Below are 22404 nucleotides of genomic sequence, written 5' to 3' on the forward strand. Positions count from 1 at the left end.
CCCCTCACTTTCGTCTGTATGCGTCCCTAGGTCTGAAGTGGGTCTCTTGTAGACAGCATATATACGGGTCTTGTTTTTGTATCCATTCAGCCAGTCTGTGTCTTTTGGTGGGAGCATTTAATCCATTTACATTTAAGGTAATTATCAATATGTATGTTCCTATTACCATTTCCTTAGTTGTTCTGGGTTTGTTCTTGTAGGTCTTTTCCTCTCTTTTGTTTCCTGCCTAGAGAAGTTCCTTTAGCATTTGTTGTAAAGCTGGTTTGGTGGTGCTGAACTCTCTCAGCTTTTGCTTGTCTGTAAAGGTTTTAATTTCTCCATCAAATCTGAATGAGATCCTTGCTGGGTAGAGTAATCTTGGTTGTAGGTTTTTCTCCTTCATCACTTTAAATATGTCCTGCCACTCCCTTCTGGCTTGGAGAGTTTCTGCTGAAAGATCCGATGTTAACCTTATGGGGATTCCTTTGTGTGTTATTTGTTGTTTTTCCCTTGCTGCTTTTAATATGTTTTCTTTGTATTTAATTTTTGACAGTTTGATTATTATGTGTCTTGGCGTGTTTCTCCTTGGGTTTATCCTGTATGGGACTCTCTGTGCTTCCTGGCAGGCTGCAGGTTCATAGTTCCCGTTGTTTTTGGTGTCTGTCCCCAGTGGCTAAGGTTGTTTCAGTGGATTGTGTAGGTTTCCTTGTTGAGGGGACTGGTGCCTGTGTTCTGGTGGATGAGGCTGGATCTTGTCTTTCTGGTGGGCAGATCCACGTCTGGTGGTGTGTTTTGTGGTGTCTGTAGACTTATTATGATTTTAGACAGCGCCTCTGCTAATGGATGGGGCTGTATTCCTGTGTTGCTAGTTGTTTGGCAGAGGGTGTCCAGCACTGTAGCATGCTGGTCGTTGAGTGAAGCTGGGTCTTGGTGTTGAGATGGAGATCTCTGGGAGATTTTCACCGTTTGATATTACGTGGAGCTGGGAGGTCTCTTGTGGATCAATATCCTGAAGTTGGTTCTCCCATCTCAGAGACACAGCCCTGATGCCTGGCTGGAGCGCCAAGAGCCTTTAATCCACACGGCTCAGAATAAAAGGGAGGAAAAATGGAAAGAAAGAAAGAAAGAAAGACGGAAAGAAAGAAAGAAAGAATGAGGATAAAATAAAGTAGGATAAAATACAATAAAGTTATTAAAATAAAAAGTAATTATTAAGGAGAAAAATTTTTTAAAGTAAAAAAAAAAAAAAAAAAAAAAAAGGACGGTCAGAACCGTAGGACAAATGGTGAAAGCAAAGCTATACAGACAAAATTACACAGAAGCATACACATACACACTCACAAAAAGAGAAAAAGGGGAAATAAATAATATATCTTGCTCCCCAAGTCCACCTCCTCAGTTTGGGATGATTCGTTGTCTATTCAGGTATTCCACAGATGCAGGGTACATAAACTTGATTGTGGAGATTTAATCCGCTGCTTCTGAGACTGCTGGGAGAGATTTCCCTTTCTCTTCTTTTTTCGCACAGCTCCAGGGGTTCAGCTTTGGATTTGGTCCTGCCTCTGCGTGTAGGTCACCTGAGGGCGTCTGCTCTTCGCTCAGACAGGATGGGGTTAAAGGAGCAGCTGATTCGTGGGTTCTGGCTCACTCAGGCCGGGGGGAGGGAGGGGTACGGAATGTGGGGCGAGCCCGCGGCGGCAGAGGCCAGCGTGACGCTGCACCAGCCTGAGGCGCGCTGCGCGTTCTCCCGGGGAAGCTGTCCCTGGATCACGGGAACCCCGCAGTGGCGGGCTGCACAGGCTCCCGGGAAGGGAGGTGTGGAGAGTGACCTGTGCCCGCACACAGTCTTCTTGGTGGCGGCAGCAGCAGCCTTAGCGTCTCATGCCCGTCTGTGGTGTCCACGCTGATAGCCGCGGCTCGCGCCCGTCTCTAGAGCTCCTTTAAGCAGCACTCTTAATCCCCTCTCCCCGCGCACCAGGAAACAGAGGCAAGAAAAAGTCTCTTTTCTATTTGGCAGCTCCACGCCCGTCTCTGGAGCTCCTTTAAGCGGCGTGCTTAATCCCCTCTCCTCGCGCACCAGGAAGCAAAGAGGGAAGAAAAAGTCCCTTGCCTCTTTGGCAGCTCCAGACTTCTCCCGGACTCCCCCCCGGCTAGCCGTGGTGCACTAACCCCTTCAGGCTGTGTTCGCGCCGCCAGACCTCTCCCTGAGATCCGACCGAAGCCCGAGCCTCAGCTTCCAGCCCCGGCTGTTGAGTGCTGGTTGGCACCGATCTTCCGTGCGGGAATCCCTCCACTTTGCCCTCCTCACCCCTGTTACTGCGCTCTCCTCCGTGGCTCCGAAGCTTCCCCCCTCTGCCACCCGCAGTCTCTGCCCGTGAAGGTGCTTCTAGTGTGTGGAAACCTTTCCTCCACAGCTCCCTCCCACTGGTGCAGGTCCCGTCCCTAGTCTTTTGTCTCTGTTTATTCTTTTTTCTTTTGCCCTACCCAGGTACTTGGGGAGTTTCTTGCCTTTTGGAAGGTCTGAGGTCTTCTGGCAGCGTTCAGTGGGTGTTCTATAGGAGCAGTTCCACGTGTAGATGTATTTCTGATGTATCTGTGGGGAGGAAGGTGATCTCTGAATCGACTCTTCCGCCATCTTCTCTCTTTTTACTTAGTTTTAACATGGTAAGTTCACTCAGTTTGGCAAAGCAGAGTCACCCTATTACCATGCTTACAACATAGTGACTCTGCTTCAGACAGAGTCACTATTACAAGGAGTTTACAATTTGGATTCAAAATGCAAAAGAAAACCTACTTTTTAAAGTAGAAGTTTTTAAAACAAAATTATTAGTGACAAGATACATGTTACAAGATACATTTGAAAGTATTTTCCATTACTAGTCAAACAACTGAAACTGGCTGAAGAACCAGTGTCAGGACAAGTTAGTAATTTCTCAATTAAAGAGGGTGAGTTGTTACTAATTTTATTAGTGATTCTACTTCGAAACAAATAGTTCCCACTACCCTCATTTCAGATTTTTGCATCCTGTTTAATTAAAAGATTTCTTGAATTTGCAAGTCAAGGGTGTTTTTTGTGTTTTTTCCTTTCTGATATTTTTTTAACTGTTATCATTTGCAGCTACTCATTTGGGTCAATAAAGAATATTTTGACACTCTGCAATCAAAGTTGAGTTCCACTGGAATTTTTGTTTCTAACTCCAATTTAGTACACTATGCTTTGTATTATTAGGTATATCTAAACATAGTCATGTTGGTCTTTTACTACTTGGAATATATTGCGTTTGAGAATAGGGACTAAGTACTGTACTTTTCTGTATACATTAGAAAAATGGTACCTGGAAATGTTAGAGCCCTCTTATAGAAGCCAGCAGAGGGCAAAACTAATACACTAAGAATAGTAGAGTGGAGAAAAGGACAGAATCTGGATCTTTGACACCATTTTTCAAAGACTGATCATACCATTCCTGATGCTGCCACCTCTGGACATTCAGATTTATGTAATAATACACTTCTGTAGTGTATAAGGCAGTTTCAGTATGGATTTTGTGTTACTCAGATTGAAACCATCTAACTACTGATACAGTATTATTATCCTCCTTTTACAGAAGAGAAACCTGAAGTTTAGAGAAAATAAGTAAGTGGTCATACAGTCAAGGAAGTAGCAGATTGAAGATATGAACTTGGGTGTTCCTGCTTACAACATCTAGGTTCACTCCATCCCCCATCCCCCTATTATCCATTTCATGAAAGCTTTCTTTTTTTATTTTTATAATTTTTGTTAGTGATTATACTATTACTTATGCTATTAATTAACTATAAGAGCTAGCCTAGTAAAAGTCCTTGGGCCAGCAATAGCACCCAGAATTGAGTGCTAATAGTGTAGATAATTGCCAGTCCCTTGGTTAAAAGCTACCAAGGTCAACACTGTATTTTTGTTATTAATGCCATGTTCTTCTTTCCTGCTTTTTTTTTTTTTTTTTGCTTGCCTTCTCTTTTAGAGGAAGAAGTGTTCCTCTTCTTCCCTATGGCTAGGTTAGCCTCTCTCTTAATGATCTTGCTCTTTTCCTCCCTGCCTTGTTTGAGACTTTGCTCTATCAATCATGCAGGATCCTGACTTGTCAATATATTCTTTGCACTTCACTATATGAATACATTTGTCATGCCTAACCCCTCTACCCCTTCTCTTGATCCTGATATCTCTTTAAACTATTCTCTCCTTCATTGCATTTACCAAGAGACTTCTAGAAAATGCAACCTACAGTTGCTATTTCCACTATTTTCTGTTAATTGACATTGCTCTCATAAAAGTCTCTGTGGAGGAAGAGGAGCTGCAACCCTCCCCACCCCAAAGAGGAGGAGGTGATATTATGTTGTGTCACAAGTTCTCTTCCCAGTTGCATATGGTTATTAGTGGGCAGGGTCAATGTGTGTTAAAATATCATCCATGCCTCATGCTTCCTTTTATTTCCTGTTCCATGTCTCCATGTAGTAAGCAGATCCAGATTGGGCATTGTCCATTGGGCATGCTGACCATCTTGTTTTCTTACCTTCCATTCTTGCGTCCCTCATTCCATCTCTTCTTTCTTAGAACAAGTCAAAGGCAAGATTCGGAGGGAAGTACTACGCACATATTAAACCTCATAACTAAGCCATGGGACCCACTACCTTTGTACCTATTAATAATATATTTAGATGCTGCTATTGTCTATTATATGTACAGAAAGGAAGAACGATCAATAGGGCAGGATTCTGGCATTACTACTTGGTTTCTGAATGTAATACCAGCAAAATACCATCAAAACAATATTCTGATTCTCAGCAGTCACCATTGACTTTTTTTCTCTCTTCCCCCCCCAGCTTTATTGTTGTATGATTGACAAATTAAAAATGTATATTGTTAAGGTATACAATGTGATGTTTTGATATATGCATACACTGTGAAATGATTACCACAATCAAGCTAATTAGCATATTAATCACCTCACAGATTACCTTTTTTGTGGTGAGACCATTTAAGATATATTCTATTAGCAAATTTCAAGTATACAATATATTAACTATTAACTCTAGTCACCATGGTGTACATTAGGTCTTCACCATTGACTTTCTAATAGTCAAGTTCAATGATTTTATATGAGTTTTTATTCTCTTTGATCTTTATGCAATATATTTGGTCCTCTAAGCCAGCCCCTCCTTCCTGAAACGCTTTACTTGCCTTTTATGTCATGTTACTTTACTAGTTACTTTGGTAACTCAAATCTGTCAGTTTTATTGCCCAGGATTTATTTGCCTGTCTTCCAGCAAAAAGTACCCCAGATTTCTTATGGGAATGCCCCCCCAAACACACTCGAAGCCCACCTGATTTACTTCTATTAATAGTTCAAGATGTGGGCACTAATTGGCCCTCAGATATGAGTAGAATAGTAAATAGACCTTGGAACCTACTGTAGTCACTTGGCTACCACAAGGAATTTGAGAGTGGAGTGCAAGTAGCAAGAAGCAGATGGAGAGATGGAGCTCTTGGTGACATCCTGGTTTTGAGGCCCATATTCAGCTGTACTTGAAATCAGCCTGTTGAAAACTTTTCAGAGACAAGAGTCAATAAATCCTCCCTCTCCACCATAATTTTGGCTTAAACCAGTCTGATTTGGGTTTTCTTTCTTTGTGATCTAAACAATAGTAAAACAAACTTTGTGTTTTACTGTGTACATATAAATGCATACAGAAAGTTCTGGAAATATAAATTTCAAAGTGATAGGTGTGGTTATCTCCGAGGAAAGGGAACTGTCATGGTGGGAGAGATGAATGGAAAGGGATCTGTAGCAGTACAGCTAAAACCACTCTCTCACTTCTTTCCCTCTTCCTGGAGGTTGTAAAGCAAATGTACTTAAAACTTGGGTTTTCAAATTCACCTTGCAAGCCAATAATGATGCTTAGAATTATTATTTACTGTGCAATAGCAACTAGGTGTATTTTAAAATTATTTTTCATTTCTAGTAAATGAGTCATTGCTGTACCACTATCTGCTCTGCAAATAAGAAAACAAGGAACAGACTAATTTAGTGGTTGTCAAAAGTTGTACAGTAAAACAGTGATACTGATAGGACTCATATCTTTTGATCCTTAGCTTTCCATTTCATCATAATCTGCGGTTGCGGCAGGCTTCAGGGAACTATACTTTGGACTCACGCTGTAGTGTTAAAATGAACTTGACTCCCCCAAGGGCTGGAAAGAACTCTGTTGAACTCTCTGATCCCTTTTTTATGTCACATTTCTTTTCAGATGTAACGTGATCGTAGGTATTTAGGTGCCCTGATGATTTGGAGTGGAACCATTTTAAATAGTTTAGCGTTCTGTGACATAAAAGCTGAATTTCCAGCAAGGGATGCTCAGGAGCCAAGGTGTTTCTACCAGGAGTAAAAGGAAGTTTGTTTCATCTCAGCAAGAGGGAACTCAACAGTACCAGCTGATTCTCATCTGGTAGAAGAGCCCTGCTCTTCAAAAGCGATGAACAGGCTCACCACCAGGTGGCGCGGTTTTATTACAGCAGGCATGGAAAAGGGCGCTCTCTTACCTGAATCTTTTTCTGTTGCCTGAATATTAGAGTTCATTGCTCCAGAGCTAAAAGCTCTCTGTTTAATTGATCCCTGGGAATTATGAGAGAACCTTACTTTAAAGCCACACAATAAGTTTAAACAGTTAAGCCCTCTAAGCCCATTAGTTCATTTTTCCTTGTTGCTGTTAAGGAAGTGTTATATTATGGAGATAATCATGACTGATAATCCAAAGGAAAGCAATTTTGACAAATTATAACATAAATTTTTATTGAAAACGAAACGACAAAATCCTTTTCTTTAATAAGAACAAGTTTTAGGCTGCATAAAAAAATAGGCCTCAGACTAAGACTTTTGCTCAAATAAGGAAAATAAAAGAGCACTGAAATGATAAGGAACAAAATTATATGATGCTTTACCTCCTGCCCTGAGCCTGAAGAATGAAAGCAAATCAGAGGGACAAAGTTTCTCTTCTAAAGTGGAGCTGTATAAAATGATTTACTACTGACTTCAAAGTGAGGAAAAAAGCTAACAACCGGCAATTAACTCAACAGTTTAAAAAACTGGTGGCAAGTAATGTCATCTTTGCTTTGTTTCAAGCAAATGAAGCAGTTAAAATTGCCCGTGTAAATGGAAGGCAACAGTGCAGACTTCTCAGGGGAGAAGACATCCTTCCTTTTAGTGAGTATGTTGGGGGAGTTAGGTGGAGATTTCCTCTTAAACCTTAAATCACATCAAATATTGGGTTTACTTTGTACCAGTGGGAGCTCCTTGGTGATACAGGAGTGTAATGTATAAATGTGAATTTTCTTTTACACATCAGGGATCCACGGAAGGAAGTTTGGGATTCACCTGGGGAGATTCATTACCTCTGTCCTCAAAGAAATAAGATGTACCGTGCCTTTAAAATAAGCATAAGTTGAGGAGGGACTGGCGATAAGAAACTTAATTGCTCCAGAACAGACCCATTTTGTCACAATGTTATAAAAGTAAGGAAGGGTACTTGCTATATGCCATAACAGGATATTTTTTCCTAGGCCCTTTCCAGCCTTGGCCATCCTCAGGCTTTTATAAGGGGTTCTCTCCTTGCCTTTCCAAACCGTGCAGTCATCGTAGGCGGTTTCTCCGCGTCTGAAAGCGTAGTACCCGGCATTCAAACATTGGCTTGCTACCCAGCTGCGGCCCCCAAACTAGGGGGCTTAAAGCTGTAAGGATGCGAGAGCCACGTAAGAAGGAGCCTAGGTCAGAGGTCGCGATCGACCTGGGGGTGGGATTTAGGGATCGGGGCGGGCTCAGGTTGGCCCCGCCCGGGGAGGGGGCGGAGCGTCTCCGGCCCGGCCCTGCCGGCTGGGGCTGCACGTGACCCGCGGCCCCACCTCCCGCTCGCTCCGCAGCGCCAGCTCGGCAGGCGCGGGGCGTGAGTCTCGAGTGAGACCCGCCAGGCTCCAACTCCGCAGCACCGGGGCTCGGCGGGCAGCAACTTTCTCCCCGGAGCGGCCGCGGCGGCGGCGGCGGCGGCGGCGGCTGCTGCCGTGGCAGTTGGAGCGGGAGCCGGGAGGAGGAAGGCGGCGGCAGCGGTTCCTTGTGCCCGCTTGGGCTGTCTAGCCCTCCGAGACCGCCGGCCCGCGGAGCCTCGTCCACCCGGGCAGCCCCGGGCCCCTGCCCTATGTCCCGCAAGGCGAGCGAGAATGTGGAGTACACGCTGCGGAGCCTGAGCAGCCTCATGGGCGAGCGGCGCAGGAAGCAGCAGGAGCCGGACGCGGCGAGCACGGCTGGGGAGCGCAGCCTCCTGGCGGCCGCCGAGTCCAGCGCCAGCCTGCAGGGCTCGGGCGGCGGCGGCATCGGGGACCTGGAGCGCGCGGCGCGGAGGCAGTTCCAGCAGGACGAGACCCCCGCCTTCGTGTACGTGGTGGCGGTCTTCTCCGCGCTGGGCGGCTTCCTGTTCGGCTATGACACCGGGGTGGTGTCGGGGGCCATGCTGCTGCTCAAGCGGCAGCTCAGCCTGGACGCGCTGTGGCAGGAGCTGCTCGTGTCCAGCACGGTGGGGGCGGCCGCAGTCTCGGCGCTGGCTGGCGGGGCCCTCAACGGCGTCTTCGGCCGCCGCGCCGCCATCCTGCTGGCCAGTGCCCTCTTCACCGCCGGCTCCACGGTGCTGGCTGCGGCGAACAACAAGGAGACGCTGCTCGCCGGCCGTCTGGTTGTAGGGCTCGGCATCGGTGAGTTCCGGCTTGGCGAAGGGCGCCCGGGGGGGCCCCTGGCGACACCGCCATTGACCCTGGTCGCTGCGTTCCTTTTGCCCCTTCGGGGTCCCCGTCGGGTCTGGCCGGCTCCTGAGAATACTTCGCGTCTCTTGCTCCTGCTCCGAGAGCCCATCTGTTTGTTAGTCCGGCCTCGCAGGCTCCCCCCCTAGGGTGGGGGTGGGGGTTCGCTGTAGTCTCTCCCAAGCCCACGAGGACTCTTCGATTTCCCACAGACAAGTGAATCCGCGTGATTGTTGCCTCTCTCAGCCCTTCCAGGAGCCCCGCGTATCACCAGCGTTTTCCTTGATCCAGCCCTACCTGATGCCTATCTAGAGTTTAGGAAGGAGGGTCTCTTTACTTTTCAGCATTGTCCCACTTTGTTTCTCGATTGCTAGACCGTTTCCTTTCCTAGGATTCCAAACTCCGAACCTAATCAGTCTTAAAAGTCCCAGTAAGAGAATTTTCAAAGTTAATCAAGTCATCTGGACTCTATTTTTTGCTCCTCCTCACTTTCCTTCTCTAGTCATTTACCTTTAGGGTGGAGTATTTTTTTCTCCTCTTTTGCTGTTACTTTTTGTATTGCCCTTTGCTTTTCATTTTCTTCCCAAATGAATTCTTGCCTTTTCTGTTTCTCTTTTTCCTTTAAATCTATATTCACCCATTCTCGTCTTTGTTTTGCCTCTCCTGCTTTCCCTTGGGTCATGTTCACTTCCTAAATTCATTTAGGAACTACTCGCCCTGTGGATAAATGCCTAGCAAGGTAGATGTTCGCAATTTACTTCCAAAATGAAGGGATTTAGGTTCCCTTGGCATTGATTTTTCACCCTGGTTGCTGAACAGGGAGGTGCAGTTGGTAAGTTCTTGGCAGATGGAAGCTATTTGGAATGTGCTTAGTATTATTAGAAAACACTTTTGAGACAAAGTAGGGGGTTGAGACTTAAATCTCGCTAGTAATTTTTCTAAGACGTGCCACTGATGCTTTTTTAATGTTGCCTTTCATAATTCAGTTTTTTTGTTTCCTTTAGGGTGCTGTTGAAGTATTTCTTCCCCATGACTAGGGATTGATGAAAGAGCCCTTTAAATCTTGGGCTCCTGATGATCTGTCCATTCACCACTTGTTTGACCTTTATACTTTTTGCCTCTTCTCTGTAGGCTCTATGGGGGAGAGAGCCGCATTTATACAACTCCACATATAGGAACCATGGGCCTAAAACCCAACTCACTGCACTTTTGTATCCAAAATCGGTTATTACTGACTTTTTGTTTGTGTATCGCACTGTTAATTGGTAAGCAGTAAAATGTTGAGTTGGTGCATTAAAGTCCAAAATGGCCAAAAAGTACAGCTGAAATGAAACCTCTCTGTACAGGAGCTACCTGTGCCTTCAGGATTATTTTCTCAGAATTCTCTGCCTGGGATATCAGACTACCTTTTTTTGTTTCAGACATTGAAATAATGTAATTTTAGGTAGCAAGATTTGTTCAGTAAGACTGAATCTTATTTGTGATTTTGGAATTCAATACTGTTTTGCAGAGATCTCTAAATGAAGTTTCCTAGTGTTTAGCTATGGCAAGTATTGGATATTTGGGTATTATGTTTACTCTTTTATCTGATAGAAAAATTAACTTGCTGTTGTGTGTAAGGGCCCTTTGCAGAGGTTGTCAGCAGAACAGTGAGGAGCATTTATATTTCAGTAAGAGTGGCAGGGCGGGACTAAAGCAAGGTAGAACTTGCTCATCTCCATAAGAAAGGATCACAGTTAGGGCTGATGAATTAAAAGAGGGTACCATTACCCCCAACAGAGGAAAGCCTAATCTTCCAGATGGAAATGGTATGTTAATGAATAGTATTTTGACAGTAGAAGTAAGGAAAGGACCTTCTAAGCCAGGGAATGAGTAAAGAAAGGAAACCATAGGCCATACGTGGGGAATCAGGTGGATGCAGCAAAGAGGATGAAGCCAGAGGTTAGATTGGAAAGGTTGGTGTGCAAGAACTGCATCTGTGTCTGTGGCACCTGGGCTGCTTGCCTGATAGTGCAGCCAGTTGAGACATGGTCCTAATAAAAAATTAGTTAAATTTTTTTAACTAACGGCCTGTCTCATTCCAGGGGGAGCACCCCTTAGACTGGAAGCCCTGATACAAAGGTTCGTAAAAAGCCCTCCTCACTTATAAAGTGAAGAATGTTTTAAGGTCATAAACAGGTTTGTAAATAAGCCACATTAAACATCACCACCTTTCAAATTAGGATCTATGTGATGCATGTGATTGTACACATAAAACCCTTAAAACTCACAAAGATTACTAACCATTCAAAAAAGAAGTCACAAATATTTTTAACTACAAGGAAATGGGTCCTAACATGAGCATTTTTTTAGGGATACAAAATCAGTTTTTCTTGTTTAGTACACTAAATCTGAGTTTATTTCATGCTGTTTTAAGTAGTTAAATTTTATGTGTGGTCAGGAGTTTTTTTTTGTTGTTGTTCTTTTGATATTTAGTAAATGTTGAAGAATAACAAAATGTGTCTTCTGGTATATTTTTCAGACAAATTTGCAATGGTAATTTCTTACTTCCACAGATTTACCTGTGGTAAATATAAGGGCCGGGAGGACAGGGTTTTTTATTCATTTTTGTTCACCAATGTACAGTACTCCAGCCCGTAGGAGGCACTGGTTGTACTTGTTGAATAAATGAGTGAATAGTAAGCAGAAACATTAAAAAATTCCATTGCTGATAGGGTATCGCTCTAAGTTAGGATTGTTATTATTTTTTTAAGGGTATTATGAAATATTTGAAAGGCCATCTAAGGGTTTTAGTTTGTAATAGTTTAATTAAATCATTTATTTCTTTAATAAATGCAAATTAAGCATCCATTATTGATTCTGTCAGTTTCGGAGTAGGCAGTAATTAGATAAAAATCCCACCCTGGAGGTGTTCATACTCTAATGGAACAGAAAGGCTAGCAGCAAGCAATTAGGGACTTCCCTGGTGGCGCAGTGGTTAAGGATCTGCTTGCCAATGCAGGGGGCACGGGTTCTAGCCCTGGTCCCGGAAAATCCCACATGCCGCGGAGCAACTAAGCCCATGCGCAGCAACTACTGAGCCTACACTCTAGAGCCTGCGAGCCACAATTACTGAGCCCGCGTGCTGCAACTACTGAAGCCCACGCGCCTAGAGCCCGTGCTCCGCAACAAGAGAAGCCACCGCAATGAGAAGCCCGTGCACTGCAATGAAGAGCAGCCCCCGCTCGCCGCAACTAGAGAAAGCCCGTGTGTAGCACGAAGACCCAACGCAGCCAAAATAAATAAATTAATTAATTTTTAAAAAAAGCAATTAAAATACAATAGAGGTTTCTCTAAGTGCCATAGGAAACACAGGATAATAGGCAATTGCATTTTTTGGGGGGAAGAAAATAGAACACATAATTAAGCAGGTTTTGTAGAAACAGATATTTAAAATGGGGTTTGAAGGATGAGTAGGAGTTCAGATTTACAGAGAGCCATGAAAGGAAATATTATTTATTTAGTGCTTTAGTATGGACTAGGAACACTGCTGTTACTTTATATAGGTTATCTCATTTAATCCTTTTAGCTCTAGAAACAGGTCTCCTTTTGCTGGATGCATACCTCATAGATATTGTGGGTTTGGTTCTACACCACCGAAATAAAGTGACTATTGCAATAAAGTGAGTTACACAGACTTCCAGTGCATAAAAAGTTATATTTACACTATACTGTAGTCTATTGTGTACAAATAGTATTATGTCTAAAAAAAAGTACGTAACTTAATTTAAAAATACTGCTAAAAATTGTTAACCATCGTGTGAGTCTTCAGCTAGTAATCTTTGCGGGTGGAGGGTCTTGCCTCCATATTGATGGCTACTGATTGATCAAGGTGGTGGTTGCTGAAGCCTGGGTGACTGTGGCAATTTCTTAAAATAAGACAACACTGAAGTTTGCTGCATCAGTTGCATCAGTTGACTTTCTTTCACAAATGTTTCCTCTGTAGCATGCGATACTGTTTGCATAGCATTTTACCTATAGTTAGAACTTCTTTCAAAATTGGAATCAATCCTCTCAAACACTGCCACTGATTTATCAACTAACTTTATGTATTGATAGTATTCTAAATCCGTTGCTGCCACTTCAACAGTCTTCACAGCATCTTCACCAGGAGTAGATTTCTTTTTGAGAAACCACTTTCTTTGCTTATCCGTAAGAAGCATCTCCTTATCCGTGAAAGTTTTATCATGAGATTGCAGCAATTCAGTCACATCTGCAGGCTCCACTTCTAATTCTGATTCTCTTGCTGTTTCTACCACATCTGCAGTTACTTCCTCCACTGAAGTCTTAAACCCCTCAAAGTCATCATTAGAATCAGCTTCTTCCAAACTCCTGTTAATGTTGCAAAATAGACCTCTTACTATGAATCACTAATGTTCTTAATGGCATCTGGAATGGTGAATACTTCAGAAGGTTTTCAATTGACTTTGCCTGTATCCATCAGAAATATCACTATATATGGCAGCTATAGCCTTACACAGGTATTTCTTAAATAATAAGACTTGAAAGTCAAAATTCCTGCTTGATCCGTGAGGTGCAGAGTGGATATTATGTTAACAGGCATGAAGACAACATCAATCTCATACATCTCCATCAGAACTCTTGGGTAACCAGGTGCACTGTCAGTGAGCAGTAATATTTTGAAAGGAATCTTCTGAGCAGTAGGTCTCAATAGAGGGCTTAAAATATTCAGTAAACCGTGTTGTAAACAGACTTGCTGCCATCCAGGCTTTGTTCCATGCATAGAGCACAAGACAGGGTAGATTTAGCCTAATTCTTAAGGGGCCAGGGATTTTTAGAATGGTAAATGAGCATTGGAGCCAGGCATTGACCTCTCTCTATCTATGGAAGTCCTAGAAGGGATCTTCTTCCAATATAAGGCTGTTTTGTCTATGTTGAAAATCTGTTGTTTAGTTGTAGCCACCTTCATTAATTATCTTTACTAGATCTTCTTGGTAACTTGCTGCAGCTTCAGCATCAGCTCTTGCTGCTTCCCCTGTACTTTTGTGTATGGAGTTCTTTCCTTAAACCTCATGAACCAACCTCTGCTAGCTTTAGACTTTTCTTTTGCAGCTTCCTCACCTCTCTTAGCCTTCGTGGACTTGAAGAGAGTTAGGCCCTTGCTCTGGACTAGGCTTTGGCTTAAGGAAATGTCATAGCTGGTTTGATCTTCTGTCAGACCACTATAACTTTCTCTGTATTAGCAATAAGGTTATTTTGCTTTCTTATCATTTGTGTATTTGCTGGAGTAGTACTTGTAATTTCCTTCAACTTTGCCATCATCACAACCTGGCTAACTCGTGCAAGACGCCTAGCTAGTGGCCTGTCTTGGCTTGAGACATGCCCTCCTCATTGAGCTTAATCATTTCTAGCTTTTCATTTAAAGTGAGAGACCTGTGACTTTTTTCACTTTAACACTTAGACTGTTAAAAGTAGGGATATTAATTGGCTTAATTTAAATATTGTTGCCTCTCAGGGAAATAGGGAGGCCTGAGGACAGGGAGAGAGGGGCTGGAAGCTGTTGGTTCCTGGAGCAGTCAGAACAAACAACATTTTTTGATTAAGTTCCCATCTTACATGGGTACGGTTTGTGGTGCCCCAAAATAATTACATTAGTAACATCAAAGATCACTGATCACAGATCACCATAACAATTATAGTAATAATGAAAGAGCTTGAAATATTGTGAAAGTTACTAAAATGTGACCCAGACATGAGCAAGTGAGCAAGTGCTGCTGGAAAAATGGTGCCAATAGACCTGCTCTCTGTGGGGTTGCCACAGACCTTCAATCTGTAAAAAATGCAGTATCTTCAAAGCTCAATGAAACAAGGTATGCAATAAAACAAGGTGCAGCAGTTAAATGACAAGGTCACTGGTGCGAAATCAGAATTAAAAAAACAAAACCTCGGAGTCTTTTGCTCTTTGAATTACTGGGCATTTAAGTTAACAGCAAGAGTAAGGCAGCAAAAAGTAAAAACAGTATATGAAGTAAAAAGTGACTGAAGGGTGGTGATGGGTCAGCCATGAAACTGGAATGATTTTTTGCCGGGAGAGGTGTGGATTAGGCTGAATAGGGTTTATTTGGTCTTGCCTATGTGGGGACAGTCTTTGGAGATTTCATTAGTAAATGATATGATCAGATTAAACATCCCTTGAATTTTTTTTTTCCTTCTTCTTTAAACCATTCTGCTTTTAAACTCTTACTTTCTTTAACCTTTTGTCAACCCCCCCTGCAAAAAAAAAAATTCAGAAGGCTGCAAATAAGAAAAGAGTTTATTTGGGGTCTTAAGAATTGTGATTTGGGAGATACAGATTCAGGTAACCCTGAAACAGTGTTCCAAGGAAGAGAAAGAGTCAGGTAAAGACAGAAAGTCACGAGGTTGCTAAAAGTTGCCTGGTAAGAATTGTGATTTTCTCTGATGCAAGCTGGAAAATATCTAAAGGAATCAGTTGTTTTTGAGTAGGGGTCCAATAAGTATCTTGAGTTTCTGGCAGGTGTTCTGGGTGAATTCAGGTCCAAAGGTCAGATTCAATACAGGCTGAGAAATGCACTTTCTTAATGGCCTCCCAGCTCCATTTAAGAGAGCCCTTTTAGGAGTACTGACTCCATTTTGATTTTCCTTTCACACCTTGCCTCTTTCAATTTTGTAGTATGAGAAATCCTTTGCCGAGATGGTTACTACCAGGTGGCTAAAACATGTGGTCATGAATTACTGGAATAGGAAGAGTCAGTGCTCCCTTCAACAGAAATCTTTGAAAAATATAAAGATATCAAGCAGTAGAGTATAATCGTTCAATCTATAATTAGAATGTATAATTATATTAAATGAGTCATGTAACAGAAGCATCAGAAATCGGGGGTGTTTGTTTTAGTTTAAGGGTTCAGTTTCCTTGACTAGTTACAACAAAACCAGCTTATTGAGTACCCATTTTGAAAATGGCATATTTCAGGTTTTGATTTCACCAGAGGTTCCTTTGGTTCCTCTGGTCTCTTATCCTTGACTTGAGTCCTGGGACCAGACTTTTGCCATTGTTCCTGCCCTACTACTTCTGACACCAAGCTTTTTAAACCTGAAGACTCTAATTTCAAATAGGACACAAATTTGCAAACTCAGAATTTATTATATTCTATAGAGAATCTTATTTTCACGTCTTTTACACAGTTACATTTTGTAAGTGTTTAGCAAAATTGTACCTACAATCAAAGTTTTTAGGTGTGGTTAGGTACAAAAGGATTGAAGGAGTGTGAATTTGCATGTTTTGCTTCATTTGATTTTTGTCTGGGACCTTGTGTCTCTCATGCATAACACACACACAAGGTTGTTGTGACAGGGCAGAGTATAAGAATGCTATACTGTTATCATTGTTAGCATGTCCATAGCCAAAAAGCACTCAATGTAATTTCGACCTTTTTCCATAGTGTTGGCATTTACTGTTCATTGTAAGTGGTGATTTAGCGCCTGTGTGGGGCATATTAAAAAGAGTCTAAATTCAGATATTTACCAGTATCCAAAACGTTTACTGAGAATTGACATGTTAATTTATACAGCACTGGGTTTGCTGAATTAATCTTAGATTTACACCAGTTTCTCCTCTGTCGGCCTCTGTTCTGGTACTCCCTCTACTAGAACACAGTTTGTAGCTGCTTATTGCAGCTTTTAGTTGGTATGTTATGGCCTGTTGAGTAATATTTTTCAAAAATATATCAGTTTTATTCAAACAGCACTTTGAATTTTTATCCTTTAATGCAAAGCAAATGTAAAATCTTGTCTGATCAGAAAGTCATACTTTCTCAATGCAATCTCAATACTGAGATGAATATCAAAGAATTTCATTTAAGGTAATCATAGAATCAGACAGATTTTTAAATAGTTAATCAGCTAGTGCTGATTTTTTTCTTTTTGCAACCAAGTTTGTTCCCTTCCCCACCCCCCATAATTTCTTTCAGTTTTATCTTTTTTTGTTTGTTATCTGAATAATTATTTTCTTAACATCTTTATTGGAGTATAGTTGCTTTACAATGCTATGTTAGTTTTTGCTTTATAACAATCAGCTATATGTATACATATATCCCCATATCCCCTCCGTCATGCATCTCCCTCCCTATCCCACCCCTCTAGGTGGTCACAGAGCACTGAGTTGATCTCCTTGTGTGATGCAGCTGCTTCCCACTAGCTAGCTGTTTTACATTTGGTAGTGTATATATGTCAGTGCTACTCTCTCACTTCGTCCCAGCTTACCCTTCCCCGTCCCTGTGTCCTCAAGTCCATTCTCTATGTCTGCGTCTTTATTCCTGTCCTGCCCCTGAGTTCTTCAGAACCAATTTTTTTTTTTTTAGATTCCATATATATATGTTAGCATATGGTACTTGTTTTTCTCCTTCTGACTTCACTCTGTATGACAGTCTCTAGGTCCATCCACCTCACTACAAATAACTCAATTTCGTTTCTTTTTATGGCTGAGTAATATTCCATTGTATTTATGTGCCACCTAAGTGTCCATTGACAGATGAATGGATAAAGAAGATGTGGCACAGTTTTATCTTCTTTTAAAGCAGGATTTCTTTATTGGATTATGCTCTCTACTGGTATGAAACTGATATGTAAAGTAAAACTTCGTTTGACTTCTTTGACTTCTGTTTCCTTGTTTCATACACTTTAACAGTTTGTGTGCACTGCCCCACCCTGCTACCTCCACACTTTTATATCTGGTGGCATTGACATTGTAGAGTTACAGTGAGAGTTATGACCTAATTATGTTTGCCTAGTAGTATTGCATTGCGCTCCTTGAGTGAGTTGTCAGTGAGATGACTTAAGTGTTAACGTGAGTTCTATGAAGTTGTTCTTGTGACTTCTCTATAAAACATTTCTCCTTTTCATCCATCCATACTTCTCTCTTCTGTGTCTTTTTTTTTTTTTTTTTAGCTCCTGAATGATGTGTACTTGCTTCTTTTTTTTTAAATTAATTAATTAATTTATTTTTGGCTGTGTTGGGTCTTTGTTTCTGTGCGAGGGCTTTCTCCAGTTATGGCAAGCGGGGGCCACTCTTCATCGCGATGCGCGGGCCTCTCACTATCGCGGCCTCTCTTGTTGCGGAGCACAGGCTCTGGACGCGCAGGCTCAGTAGTTGTGGCTCACGGGCCTAGTTGCTCCGCGGCATGTGGGATCTTCCCAGACTGGGGCGCGAACCCGTGTCCCCTGCATTAGCAGGCAGATTCTCAACCACTGCGCCACCAGGGAAGCCCTCTCTTCTGTGTCTTAAGCTCAAAGTAAGAACACAGTCTGAGTTGACTGATTCACACTAATGTCTTTGGCTTTAACACCTCTAATGATATAGAACCTGCTGGTAGATCTCAAATAGCAAGCAGTCTTTGCCATCTTTACTCAAAAGCACATAAAGCTATTTTTCTTTTTTCTTCCTGATTGAACTTGGTTCCTTTATACATCCTTCCCATCCTTCCTGTCTATAACTCTTTTCATTTTCTTACCTTTCTCTTTCCTTTGGCCTTCAGAGTAAAGAGTAAGCAACACTTCTATAGAGAAAATTTTCATTGTCTGGAGAAAATATGTACTCAGTAGAAAACCCCAAAACATTTTCTGTATTTAAACTTTAACTTCCTTGGATATATAGAGAAAAAAATAGTCAAGTTTTACAGTTACTTCTAGACTCAAGTTGGGAGGGAGTACTGCATGCTTCATACTTAGGCCTTTTATTAAATTTTAGCACCATTGTTTGGAATGATGTGGTCTGGAATATGTTTTAAAAGCCACACAGCAGAAGCCTCATTTCACAACAAGCCTGAGCAGTGTGATGGGGTCCCCAGTGCCACAGTGCACAGTGGCATCATGGTGGCACCAGCATCCTTCTGTACTGATTTCAGCATCTCCCTGCTCTGTGCCAGGGGGAGTCTCCCCAGTCGCTTCAAGGCAGAATGTGAATTGGCAATCGATTTAGCGACCAGCGCCCTGGAAGTGATACCTAACATTTATTCAATGCTTACTCTGTGCCAGACACTCTTCTAAACATTTTGCTTATATTCCCATAATTTTCATAATAACCCAGTGAGGTAATACTATTACAGGCATACCTCATTTTATTGTGCCTCACAGATAATTGTGCTTTTTACAAATTGAAGTTTTGTGGCAATCTTGCATTGAGCAAGTCTGTCAGCACCATTTCTCCAAGAGCATTTGCTCACTTTATGTCCCTGTATCACATTTTGGTAATTGTTGCAATATTTCAAACTTTTAAATTTTTATTATATTTGTTATGATGATTTGTGATCAGTGATCTCTGTTACCATTGCAAAAGATTACGACTTGTTGGAGGCTCAGATGATGGTCAATATTTTTAGCAATAAAGTGTTTTTTACTTAAAGTAGTACATTGAGTTTTTAGACTTACTGCTGCTTTGCTTTATTGCAATATTTGCTTCATTGTGGTGGTCTGGAACTGAACCTGCAACGTCTTGGAGGTATGCCTGTATCTTCTTTTAAAGAAGAGGATATTTAGGTGAAAAGAGATGAAGTAACTTTCTCATGGTCACAAAGCTCCTGAGTGGTGGAGCCAGAGATTGCACCCAAGAGGTCTGGCTTCAGAGTCTGTCCGTGCTCAACTGTTTTGTAACTCTGTCGCTTCTCCCTGAAAATAGCATAATTGTTTTTTACCGTGATATATTATTGTGAGAGTTAATTTTAAAATATAAAATTTTTAAATGAGTTTTTCAAGAACATGGCCACGGCATGTCAAGGAATGACAATGAGAAAAGCAAAGCTTAGGGGTTAGAACATCTCTTTCCTTTTCTAAGAGCTTGTGAACAGGGATGCCTATAATCAGAGCTGCTGTGTTGCACAACTCCAGGGGGCTCATGCACACTGTATTCACCCTTGAGGGGGTATATTCACATGGGATATAGCGAAAGTGGGGCCTCCTGGAGTTAGACAGCACAGAGGTATTGCCTGTGATGCAGCAACTAAAATTAAAAACTGCTGCTTTTCCCTTTAAGTTCCTGTTCTCTCTGTTTGGAATGAGCTTTTCCATAACATTCTCTCTACCCCTTGTCCCAAAGCTATTTGCTGAGTGATGACTTTGTTGGGTGTTGGAGAAAGAAAGATAAAACTCTGTTCTTCAGAGACCTAAGTCTAGTGGGGGAGAGACAAACATGAGAGCACAGTAACATGTTCTTAATCCTATAATAGAAGTATCTATAGGATGTTTACTCATCCTTCCAGGTTCAGCTTTATCGTGAAAGCTTTCTCAGTTGGCCTCTGCTAAACATTGGCACTTTCTCTAAAGCAACTCATGGCCTTTAACTGCGTTATTCCTTACAATATATATATCTTTTTGGCTGTGACTCATCTCCCCTGGTAGAACAGAAACTCATGGGGTTAGGTAATTAGGTATTAATAGTATTTGTGTCTTTTACTGTGCTGAGTTACACACTGTTTATATATTAAGCTCTTAAATATGTAGCAAACTAATGAGTACATAAAAGTAATACCCAAAAGAACATTGCTGTAGTTGAACACTAGAAGGCTCAGGTACATACTTAATTGCTGCACTGTTAATTCAGAAATGGGACTAACATGGTGGTGAAGCTTGAGCCCTCTGGATTCACACTGCCTGGGCTCACACCCTGGCTGGCCAGTTACTACCTGGGTGATTATATCAAGTCTTGTGCTTCAGTTTCCTCATCTGTAGAATGGTGATAAGACCTGCCTCCTAGGGTAGTTAAGAGGATTAAAAGAGTTCATATTTATAAAAGTGCTTTTAAAGTGCCTGGCAAAGTAAAGCATCAGTGTTTGTTAAACATTCACACATAAGATGTGTAACCTTGGGCATTTACCACTGTGTGCCTCAATTTCCATGTCTTTAAAATGAGTATTATGATAGAGCTTAGAAAATTGCATTGTTGTAGAAATTAAATGAGCTAATTCATGTAAAACTATCTGGCTATCAATAAATGGTAGTTCTTGATCATTGCTTTAACACCTTTTGCAATCAATGGAATTAAATTATCCTTAGATTTTTATGTTTATCGTAACTAGTAACAGATGAGTAAAAATTCCATAATATAAATCGAACAGTCAAACTTGAAAGAATGAATAGTTTAAGAGCGGGGCAGTATTCTTTCTTGCAAGTGTTCAGTTATATGATGTAAAATTTATTTTCCAGCAAGACAGATGAAGTTTTGAACTGGGTCTTGAAGAAAGTTACAAAAATTGGTTATCTGAGAGAAGGGTACATTTCTGGTGGGGGAAGGGGGCAGTGATAAATGTAAAGCATTGAGGAAAGTAGGCAGGTTTTCTTGGCTAGGTGGAGGGGTTGAATAAGAAAGTAAAAATGTGAACCTGTTTGTTAGAGCTAGTAGCAAGGAACCAGTTGGAGCTGTGATATTAGCTCTGTCTTTAATGTAGTATTTTATATGCCTGTTTACAGACAAAATAGTTCAGTTCTCAGTGGAAAAGATATATCTGCCTTTTAAGAGGCAAAGAATGAATAGTGTTAGTACAACTTGAAAAATAATAGTTTTGGAATAAAACGAATTTTAATAATGGAAACTTTCATATAAAACTTCATTATCATGTTTTTGGGCCTAGTTTATGACTCCATGTCAGGAACTCATTCTGTACAACATAGCAAGAAAATTGGAAACGAAAATCCTGTGCATAGTTTTTAAGGATTAAACATTAACCATTTAATGTTTGCTTAGCAACTGCTTGTTGTTTTGAAAGAAAAATACAGTGACTGAAAATAAGTTGCAACCATGTCTAACAGTAGATTTCAAAGATTCTTGAAATATAGTCATTATTAGAAATTAACATCAGCATAAAATTTGAAGCAGTACTGCTGTGTCTACCTAATTCTAATACTTACTATAAAATCATAAAGAAAATGGCTTCTAGAACTCCTCTTTCCACTATTTTGGGGTGCATAAGTATAGTCAGTGTAACGTGGCCCTCCGTGATTTTGTAGGTAGGATAGAATGTGTATCTGGACTATCTCAGAGGCCATGCAGGGCCCCTCCTGCCCACCTGGCAGTGAAGTTGGTGAGGCCGGAAAACGTACAAGAAACACACAAAGCCCAAAACTATTCAAGTTCTTGGTCATGTCTCTTGAAAGCAAGCTTGTTTCTTATAAAATTCTTATAAAATCTTATAAAATCTTTCATTATATTCTTATAAAATCTTATAATTCTTATAAATTCTTTCATTATAAAAATTCTTATAAAATATTTCATTATATTCATTCCTATGTTAGGAAAGTATTTAGAATTTTTAGGAGTTTACTATTCCTTCCTCTACTTGTTGGTCCTTTTTAAATGATTTTTTAAGTTAAAATCATCCAGTACTGCAAAGAACATAGAATTCTAACAGTTTGTCATTTTTCCTTGAATACCCTTTATCTGTGAAAATTCATAATCTTCATTGCTTGGGATATGATGTTTACTTAAAGGTAGCTTAATAGAGGTATTGTAAAAAGTCAAAATATGGTAGATCCTAAAACAGAGCCCATTCTTTATGCCTATGTGTGTATGTTTTTTTATGTGCATTCACTCATTAACCAAGAAG

General features: G+C 41.2%; 1 protein-coding gene across 1 annotated transcript in view; it reads left to right on the forward strand.

Moving 5' to 3' along the window:
• Positions 1-8085: 8085 nt before the first annotated feature.
• Positions 8086-22404, forward strand: part of SLC2A13 (solute carrier family 2 member 13) — a 473922-nt gene continuing 459603 nt past the window's right edge. The window contains exon 1 of the mRNA XM_024122830.3: positions 8086-8749. Coding sequence (XP_023978598.1) covers positions 8200-8749 — 550 coding nt within the window. The 5' untranslated portion in view covers positions 8086-8199. The remainder of the gene's footprint in view (positions 8750-22404) is intronic.

The sequence above is a fragment of the Physeter macrocephalus genome, chromosome 6, assembly GCF_002837175.3.
Source record: "Physeter macrocephalus isolate SW-GA chromosome 6, ASM283717v5, whole genome shotgun sequence".
NCBI classification, from domain to species: domain Eukaryota; kingdom Metazoa; phylum Chordata; class Mammalia; order Artiodactyla; family Physeteridae; genus Physeter; species Physeter macrocephalus.